The sequence below is a fragment of the Nerophis ophidion genome, linkage group LG06 (assembly GCF_033978795.1).
Source record: "Nerophis ophidion isolate RoL-2023_Sa linkage group LG06, RoL_Noph_v1.0, whole genome shotgun sequence".
Lineage (NCBI taxonomy): Eukaryota > Metazoa > Chordata > Actinopteri > Syngnathiformes > Syngnathidae > Nerophis > Nerophis ophidion.
Window position 1 is genome coordinate 60,190,034 of NC_084616.1, and position 10,455 is coordinate 60,200,488.

The 10,455-nt window shown below is 41.5% G+C and overlaps 1 protein-coding gene across 1 annotated transcript; it reads left to right on the plus strand.

Moving 5' to 3' along the window:
* Positions 1-266: 266 nt before the first annotated feature.
* On the plus strand, positions 267-9,659 carry wnt5a (wingless-type MMTV integration site family, member 5a). Its single transcript, XM_061904453.1, has 5 exons — positions 267-903; positions 2,973-3,121; positions 4,677-4,924; positions 7,084-7,376; positions 7,868-9,659. Exons 2-5 carry the CDS (start codon positions 2,985-2,987, stop codon positions 8,324-8,326), a joined length of 1,137 nt encoding a protein of 378 aa, XP_061760437.1. The 5' UTR covers positions 267-903; positions 2,973-2,984; the 3' UTR covers positions 8,327-9,659.
* Positions 9,660-10,455: the final 796 nt, after the last annotated feature.

Here is a 10,455-nt window from a genome sequence, read left to right on the forward strand (position 1 = left end):
CTAACAGCCTGTGACGTCTTGCGTACACGTCATCATTACACTACGTTTTCAAGACAAAACTCCCGGGAAATTTAAAATTGCAATTTAGTAAACTAAAAAGGCCGTATTGGCATGTGATGCAATGTTAAAATTTCATCATTGATGTATAAACTATCAGACTGCGTGGTGGGTAGTAGTGGGTTTCAGTAGGCCTTTAATGCTAGCGAGAGAGCGCATGCGCAATGTGACAGCTTGCTCATCCCCAAGTGCATTGTGGGAGGAGGCCCGGGCAGCAGGTGAGAGAGGGCGTCAATGGAAGAGAGGGAAGTGCCGACCGCGCACGCACACGCAGCGTGGGAGGACGACGCACACCCGGGATCCTCGGCAGAATATATCCCCTTTTCTTTTTCTTTTTGTCGCCCCACGTGTAAAGTCGCACCGTTTGGACCTTTTGTTTGTGAGTCGTGTCGGAGCCGAGCCTCGGTCTCCTGAAAGGCGGATGACTTCGGGCTCGTCTTCGCGCCTCCACAGCAGAATGGGAGTTCAGTTATCGACCTCGGAGCGGATCGACGTGTGGATCTTTTTGCCGGTACAATGACCTGAGTGTGCGCGCGGCTGGGATTAATTGTTTCTTTTGGATTGCACTTCAAACACAAACGGTTGAGTTCAAAGTGACACTTGATGACATTTCGACATTCCACGCACTGGCAGCTGCTCCTTTTTATTCGAGTGGTTTGACGCACGGATCGGCGCATCCACTTCTATTTATTTTGTATTATTATTTTATTTTTTTCCCACCAAGACTCCAAACCTGAAAAAAAAAACTGACAACATCAACCTAAGTTTTCATCATATTGGGATATAAATAGTGAGCACTGGAATTATTGCTTCTGCAGAAAGTGGATTACATCTTCCAGTTCTTTGGTGAGTATCTCCAAATTGCTTCCGTTTTTTTTTAAATGTATAAAATGTGCTATCTTTAATCAAAAGGATTGGATAAAAAAAAAGCGCTCCTGGTGTATTTAGGGGTTTAATCGTGGCGGCAAAGCTCGGTTGCTAGAGCGGGCGTGCCAGCAATTTGAGGGTTCCAGGTTCGATCCCCGCTTCCGCCATCCTAGTCACTGCCATGAATTGATTAACGTGGACCCCGACTTAAACAAGTTGAACAACTTATTCGGGTGTTACCATTTAGTGGTCAGTTGTACGGAATATGTACGGAACTGTGCAATCTACTAACAAAATTATCAATCAATCAATCAATGCCGTTGTGTCCTTGGGCAAGACACTTTACCCACCTGCCCCTAGTGCCACCCACACTGGTTTAAATGTAAAAAATAAATATTGGGTTTCACTATGTAAAAAAGCGCTTTGAGTCACTAGAGAAAAAGCGCTATATAAATATAATTCACTTCACAATTCACTAATTTAATAGGTTGATTGGCAACACTATATTGGCCCAAGTGTGTGAATGTTGTCTATCTGTGTTGGCCCTGCGATGAGATGGCGACTTGTCCAGGGTGTATACACCGCCTTCCGGCCGATTGTAGCTGAGATAGGCGCCCGCGACCCTTTAAAGGGAATAAGCGGTAGGAAATGGATGGATGGAATTCACTAATTTATTATGCATGTAAAGGCATTTAGTTCTCCCCATCAACTCATAGTGCCTGGCTCCCTCTCCTGGTTTGATCATAAGGAAGACAGAATAAAATAAAGAAAAACACGCACTTAATGCGATTTAAATTAGAAACAAAATAGTTTTGATACAACATAATATATTGTCTGCATAACAAGTCATTTCGAATGATTGCGTTGGACTTAAACGAGTAAATTAAAAAAATGTATGAGGGGAAAAACTGGCACCAAAATGAAATAAATGATCATAAATGTATTCAACTTACATTTCGTCTAAAATGTTGACCACTTTCTTTCTCATTGATTCCCCAAATGTGCTGCATCCAGCACCACTTTTATCACTTTTATCAGCACCAGCGAGCTTGTTATGTTTTATAAAATCAGCCAATGGGTCGACCAGCACTTTCAAGGGGGTCATCGAAACGGGGCCCCCACGCCGCATTCTGCACTCTGCCACGCAGTTAACTAAGTGTCACTTAAAATGATAAATAATTGTGTGAATAATTAATTCAAATTTAAACCGTCTGGACGCTGGCTGTGTGCGAAAAGAAGTGATTGGATTGGATGAAAATATAATGCACCTGTGGCTTTGCGCAATGGGGAATCTTCCTTCTGACTTGCGCCTGCTTTAATATGCATTTGAATGCTAATTAGGTGGATATTTAAATGTAAATTCAGATTCAAGTTAACAATAGTGCGGCCTGTATGGCGGACTTGCACATGAATCTGGCAACCGTGGCTTCGTCATAAACTAATGCTTGCTCCTTTTTCGACATGCAAACTGTATATGAAGATTTGATTCAATTAGTGTTATTTAATACTTGTTGTCCTCACTTTAATTAGTATGATAAATATCTGTATTTGTTTGGACTGTGCATCACTATTTTCCTAGAAATTAAGAAAAACAAATCTGGCTTGTTAAGTTAAATAACTTCATTATGAAAATAAAATCTAAAAGCACATTCTAAAAATATTTATTTTACTACAAATGTGTTTAATTAATGAACATTTAAAAAAAAAAGTTTTTTTTCGCCCCTGAAAACATATGTCAATATTTTCTTGGATGCATGTGCAATCAAATAAGTCTCTCAAGCCTCTTTGGAACAAAGTAAATGGTCAGGATTGCTCCAGCTGAGGTTTCATGGTCATTTTCTCGAGCCGGCTGCATGTCCATCGTGTGTGATTCACACTCTCACAGGCTGTGAAAAGTCATCACACACACACATTTACACGGATCTGTGTGTGTGTGTGTGCAGTCAGCTGAAAATATTTTCTATTTTCTTCAGCATGCCCAACTAAGCGTGTATTGTAAAACACAACATTGTGATATATGCTTCTTTGTTATCCCCCCCCCCCACCAGTTTGGCATCACAATGAAACTGGGATTGGGCTGTGTGTATCGGCCGGTCCGCTGGCCCGTAGGCACCGTACTGGACTCCAGACACTGCGTCTTTGCGCTCACACTCCTCACACTCATAATGCAGGTGGTGGTGGAGGCCAACTCATGGTGGTATGTATTTACCATGTTTTACTTTTTTAATGTGTGTGTTTTTCTGTGTAATTTGACATGTCACATCGGGGAGCCAACATCAATGTTTTATTTTTAATACTGTATTTTTGTGTGTTTTTTTAAAGTCTTAATAGCTTCAGTTACACCACATGAAACATACATTCTGCACGTTAACCTTTCAAGAATAAATGGTTTCTTTGTTCACTTTTTGCCTAATTAAAAAATATATGAATATTATGAAAAAACTGAGTTTACTGCAGGGTCTTTGTCCAAATGAGTGCATGTTCCCATACTGTATATACGGTGTGTGCTTTTGACACACACTTCCTGCTGCCTTTAAAGAAAAATGTGCCATATACAGTATTTGTGCTTTTGAAACATCCACCAAGTGCTTCAAAGAATTAAACCTTGTTTGCTACTGTGTAGAGAATCCTTCTTCAGAGTTGTCTAAATCTCCACTTTTACATAATTCCCTACTTTAGATTCAATTGTGCGCACACCGAAGATTTAATTTCAATTTGCTTTAAGTTACTGACAAAAAAAAATGCGACTGAGTAAAGATCATAAAATATAGTAGTAATTTGTTGATGCATACGTATTTAGATTAAAAGTTTAATGGAGTTTGATCACAGGCACTTGCATGCTGAGTGCCACAAAAAATGTCTTTGAGTTTCCGCTTTGAGAGAACATACAGGTGTAAATGATTTGGGGGGGCAGCGTGTCTGCATAGTGTCTATGTAGATTATTTTCCTGCTGTGTGCGTTCCATTGCAGTTCCCCCAGTCGATCAGGTTTCACTCGAGGCTAATTGTCTCTCTCGTGGGGCTCTCGGATGGGCTTCTCTAATTGTCCTGTGGCCTGGAACCAGATGCTCGGCGCAGAGCTGCTATCTCCTATAAGTCTCTCTCTTTGAATCATTATTTCTAGTGCTGTGGAAAAATGGCTGACATATTGGGTACAGTTTTAACTTCGAGGCCGGAGCTGGTGTGATCAGCTATTCAGAAAAAAAAAGGAAAACCCCTGAGTCATCAAAAAAGATGATGATGGTGGGCTGGCATGCAATGTTGCAGAATTTTAGCCGTAGGAAATTAAAGATATTCTTTAAATTTATTGTTAGGTTTTACTTTTTCTAACCCATTTTTTACCAAAATATCAGCTATAACGCCTCTTGAGGCACCAAAAAGCTGTAAAAACGAAACACTTCGTCATTGGACATTGACACTTTTGTTGAACCTCTCCCAGCTCATTAATTCAAAGATTCAAGAGTATTTATTTATTTAAACTGTCACAGGACAAAAAAAAGTTTTTGACTTCTAATTGTTCCTCCTCATATCCTCCTTTCCTACTGTGCACCTCTTTTTAAATGTTTGGCCCTCGCGAGCACATAATGTTTCAGTGTAATGTCATCAAGATTTAGTGCTGTACAAAGCTTTATACCGTGCAATGTGTTGCTTCATGTTTAAGAGACTGAAGATGAATCCATTTTTAATTTATATTTTTTTCCTGAATGCTGACTTTGGCTTGTGATTGAAAACACCTGCTGTCTCCACCCTCAGGTCTTTAGCCATGAACCCGCTTCTGATCCCGGAGGCCTACATTATTGGGGCTCAGCCTCTGTGCAGCCAGCTGGCGGGCCTCTCGCAGGGTCAGAAGAAGCTGTGCCAGCTCTACCAAGACCACATGCAGTACATTGGCGAAGGGGCCAAGACGGGCATCAGAGAATGCCAGTATCAGTTCAGGCATCGGCGCTGGAACTGCAGCACAGTAGACAACTCCTCTGTTTTTGGAAGGGTCATGCAAATAGGTAAGGAAGACAAATACTGTGCAAGTAGTTTCAGTTTTGAAATAGACGTAATGGACATGTCAGAGGCAATGATAGCTTTGGTTACAGTTATTAAAGTGGAAATCGAACATGCCTTTGCTTGGCCAGAGCTGCTCTTTGTAGAAATTTAGCTAATAGATAAAGACCATCTTAAGAATAAATGCTGTGTGGGTTTCACATAAGTGCAGTATGCTCTGATCTTACATTCAACCTTTCAGAACTTTATGATCTACACTTAGATTCAACCTCTTAATGTTTTGTTTGAACGCATTCCTTCTGCCCAGGGAAAAAAGTCAAGCATTCATTGATTATAATCTGCCAGACGGATTGTAATAAATCTAGACAATATCTGCTGAGTATGACAACGCTGCTGCTACGGGCTTCACTGCATGGTGGTAAAGTCTGATCGTATTTTGTACCTTTGATACCATCCAGACAGGGATTTGTCGACATGGACAGTGGAATGTACATTATTGTATGTTTATGGGTAAGATACTGCAGCGTGTAAGCCTCAAATGTAATTGTAACCTCTCAAAGCTTGGTAACCCACTTTACCTTGTTGGATACGTTAAGGCATAGTGTCTATTTTTCATACTGAATATGGCCTTCAGGAATTAATTTCAACCCAAGCATTTTAAATAAAGGCCCAATAGTTTCTCTTTATTTTTATATGACCTCCCGAAAAAGTTTTGCACTCTAAGCCTGTGGTTTGAAACGTCTATCTCAGGTATTTTTGCTGACGCTTATTTTTTATTGAAGGGAATTCACTTTGTGCTGTTTATGGCTCCAAAATGTATTTATAAAGCACTTTGTAACAGTCTCTCCATCTAGACGTATTATGTTCCTTTTACTCTGGTAAATGCACAGGTCATGGCACTTTGGTAGAAAATAATTTCTGGAGAAGCTGAACAATGGATGTCTATCGATGATCCAGGTACTTTGCTATCCATAGAATTGTGATACCATGTGTCTTGTTACTTTGAATGTGGCTATCTACTTAGATAAATATCAGTTTGTCACATATCAGGTCAGTGTTTGACTAATTGATTTGTGTATGTCACTCTTGGAGATCTTCTACTATGGTGCTTGTATTCCTCACCCTCCTTGCTCACAGATGAGTCCACCCCAACATTGTTGCCCTCTTGAGGAAACACATACATGCCATGCTCTCCTTGTTGGCCTACAAGACTGTCTGCCTGCTGTCTGAGGATGCTGCATTTGATTTAAAGCTGAGCGCCTGAGTGGTCTGTTTCAGCCACTCTGCCTTGCAGGGTTGCTTCGGGGGGTGAAGGGAGAGAAAACAGTTAAGGAGAAAGCACTTTGTCTGTCTGCAAGTCTGATATAAGGCCAGTAGTGTAAGAATAAAAAACACAAAAGCTAAAACCTTTGAGTAATAATTCCTCCTGTCTTAGACTAACTCCTTCCAGGATATCCCAGCTGGAAATAACTCAAACTTTCTTGCAGGTTTCTTTATCCCAAACCACTCCTTGTCTTTCTTGATGCTTCATTTTTGTGTTTCTCTGGGTGCCTTTTGCTCTTTTTAATGTCTTTTTCCTGACACATCTTTTTCGTATTTCTTTCTTCCCCCTTCTTGTTTCTGTCCATCTGCTACAGTCATTACAGATCTCATCAAAAGGTTTGGCCTGAAGTCTTTTTAAGATGTACAGTTTCAATTTGTATCAGACACATCTTTAAACACACAGCCTCATATTTTTGACAGTTGTTTCTTCGTTTGTCACTTCTGTCCTCATCTTTCTCACTGGCTCTGTTCATTGTTCATAACAATGTGATGCAAACTACATAGGTGTATTTTGTTTTGGCCTATTTTCACTGTTGGCTACAAAGAGGTTGGGTGGGGCTATGGGCAATAAACTCATGATCTGTCAGTCATGATGAACAATGTGAAAGAGACCTCGTGGCTTTCAAGTTGGGAAAACTGTGAGGCGAAGTATTTATCACCGGAGGGCGCTCTCCATTCTTTGGCTATAGCCCAATGATAGCAAATTCTTTCAACATGCTAATGGCTCACTTTCAGTGTGGAATAATTTTACCTGTATTATAACATTCAGGTTTGTTTTTTTTAATTAAATGTTGTCTCTCGCAACTAAGACATCTGCCTTTTTTTTTTTTATTGTGCGCAGGCAGTCGAGAGACAGCTTTCACCTACGCCATAAGTGCGGCAGGGGTCGTGAACGCAGTGAGCCGTGCCTGCAGAGAGGGGGAGCTGTCCAGCTGTGGTTGCAGCCGCGCCGCTCGCCCTAAAGACCTGCCACGAGATTGGCTGTGGGGTGGCTGCGGTGACAACCTCAACTACGGCTACAGGTTCTCAAAGGAGTTTGTGGATGCACGTGAAAGAGAGAAAAGCTATCCTAAAGGCTCGCAAGAAAGTGCACGACTTATGATGAATCTTCACAATAACGAGGCCGGAAGAAGGGTAAGTTCAGACATACATTCAAAGCTCTTTTGGAGCCTTAGAAGTCAGGAGCTATAAAACCACAGGCTGTAGCGTTCTACATGATTTAAAAAGCCCAGGTTGGAAGTGAGACAACTCCGGTCAATCGGATTCAGCAGCTCTGTCTGCTCTATCCTGTGGGGCTTTAGATGTGACAGGGAGATAGTATCACTCGACAGTTCTGGGGTTTAATTTTTCCACTCCAAACATCTTGAAACCACCTTAAAGCAAACATGGAGCCAGTATCTATTGCCAGACGGTTCACTCTCAGAGAGACCGACCACATGGATTGTTTTATGCACTTTGCAGTGCAAAAATGCATCGGTTGCTTGATGTGGAAGTGGTGCACTGCGAGATCATGAGCAATTTATTGTGCAGAGATGTGTCGACTGTCAAATATTTAGATTTTTGTTTCACTTCTCTGCTGTGCTTTTTGAGTTATTTAATTTTCATTCTGCTTCTACTTCTCCCAGACGGTGTCGGACCTTGCCCACGTGTCCTGCAAGTGCCATGGGGTGTCAGGCTCATGCAGCCTCAAAACCTGCTGGCTGCAGCTGGCGGACTTTCGCAAGGTGGGTGATGCGCTCAAAGAGAAGTACGATAGCGCTGCAGCCATGAAGCTCAACTCGCGTGGAAAGCTGGTGCAGATGAACAACAAGTTCAACCCCCCTACAAACCACGACCTGGTGTACATCGAGTCCAGTCCAGACTACTGCCTGCAGAACCAAAGCACCGGCTCCCTGGGCACAGTAGGGCGCCTCTGCAACAAGACGTCGGAGGGTATGGACGGCTGCGAGCTGATGTGCTGTGGTCGTGGTTATGACCAGTTCAAGGCCCAGTTAGTGGAGCGCTGCCACTGCAAATTCCACTGGTGCTGCTATGTCAAGTGCAAGCGCTGCACCAAAATCGTAGACCAATTTGTCTGCAAGTGAGACTAGATAAATATTGAAGATGATGGCCGTGCACCAGTGTGAGCGGAGAAGTCGAAGACAGAATGGAAGAGATAAACTATATGAATTATATTTATAGAGTTAAACAATTATGCCATTGCAAAAAGACTTGACTTTTTTCCCCCAAAAATCGTATGTCTTCAGAAACTGAGAGTATTGTGAAATATTTATTTCGAGATTGATATGTTTTTATTTTGGCCCAGCTGATTTTTAACCCTTGCAAGTGCCTAAAATGGCTAAAAACACTCTCCCAACCCAACCTGACCTCACTTTCTTGATGTCCTCCAAACGTTGCTCCTTTTCTCAGATTTCTCTTATTGAATAGCAAAAATTGGACTGCACTTCCCCTTTTCTAAGAAAAAGTAGTGTGTGACACTTGAGGCTCAGTTGGCTTCGAGATCCAGGTTTGTTGTATGACTGTGATGACAGCAGAATGCCTGTGTGTAGTGTATGGATGCATGTGTTTTCATGAACTCCTTTCCAAACCGGCTTTCCCATCCCTCCCAATCCTGACTTGTCCCCTCTCACCTCATGGAGCTTGAGGGATCTTGTTGGTTTGAATGACTCCATGGGGAAAAATGTGTTCAGTCAGAGTGTTTTGGGATTGAGCCATTTTATTAATCTGTCCCAGAAGACTTCCCAATCCACAGGTGCTGCAAGAAGCCCTCCACCATTATGCACTTTGATAGAGGCTTAAACCTGTCTGTCTCTTAAGCTGTTTCTTATTGCATTGCATCAGTTAATATAGCAATATTATAGCCAACACTGTTTTCCATATAAATTCAGAATATTCATTTACCATATTCTACGATACATAACCTGGTTTGATTATATATGGGCAATGTTTTGATTATATTGGTGAAACAGTCAGTTTTTATGTATATAGTATGTCTATTCAACCAATCAGTAAACTGTATTTATTTTCTTTAACCAGATTCTCAATTTTAGCAGCAAAACATGGCTCATTGCTTAGTTGGTCATCCTATGTGTTGTCACTTTTTAAAACGTCTCACTCAATCATGCGGCTCTTCACGGTTTATGTAAAGGGAAAAGCACCTTATTGTTTGTCAAATCCACCCATGTTCAGTGTTACTGTTACACACATCAAACATGCTGGATGTTCCAATTCTGCAATGGTGACACATTTTCAATACCACTCAGTTGACAACTCTCCACCAGTCCAACTTTGTATATTTATAAGCTGCCTCCAACAATTTGAGGTTTGTTAAACTCGATGTGTAAAAGCAAATATTTTATTACTTTTTACAAATTGGCTCAACGCTCTACTTTCTTTCAATAAATACATAAAACCAGACGTATTTACTCCTATCTTCCTTAGCAAGTTCTTCATTTGTTCTGCTCTTGTACGCTTTGAAGCTTTCACTCATGTCTACATGACCGAGGAGCTTCTGCAAAGTTCTAAGTCGTGTTGCATTCTGTTGGTCTCCTCATCTTTAACCAGATGTAGTGACAGACAGTCCAACCTCTATGAGATGACAGCTGTTTTAGCAGTGCAGTGAAGGAAACCCAGAGATGGGGTGCCTCTTGTTTGTGGTTAAATTATACGCAGCACTCAATCCACTGACAGTAGGTCAGTAAATGGAACCATTAATCATATTGTCAGAAGAGGCCGATTGTTGATGTGGGGAAACAGGATTGGGCACTCTGTGTGGAAAGTGACTGGCCCTTGTCAGAGGCTGCTGGAGCTCCAAAGGAGAATAGAAGAGAAGATTAAGTAATGAGAAACGAGGGATTACATGAGTGGGGCTGCAGTCAAAGTTGGCAAGGAAAGAGTCAATATTTCAACTAAGTGATGTAGACTTTCAATGTTAATTGCAAAATGCTCATTGGGTACACTTGCAAAATATATTCACACACAACACAAAATATGCATTAAAAATTCCACCATTACAAAGCTATTACTCAGTTTTTGGCTCTGTTGGTAGAGCGGCTGTGCCAGCAACTTGAGGGTTTCAGGTTTAATACCCACTTCTGCCATCTTAGTCACTGCCGTTGGGTCTATGGGCAAGATACTTGCTCCCTGTGCCACTCACACTGGTTTAAATGTAACTTAGCAAATGGGTTTCACAATGTGACACGCTTTGAGTCCT

Coding starts and splice junctions, on each gene's coding strand:
- wnt5a (XM_061904453.1), top strand. CDS start 2,985: ATGAAACTGGGATTGGGCTGTGTGTATCGGCCGGTCCGCTGGCCCGTA. Junction 3,122..4,676: donor GTGGAGGCCAACTCATGGTG/GTATGTATTTAC, acceptor CTCCACCCTCAG/GTCTTTAGCCATGAACCCGC. Junction 7,377..7,867: donor ATAACGAGGCCGGAAGAAGG/GTAAGTTCAGAC, acceptor TACTTCTCCCAG/ACGGTGTCGGACCTTGCCCA.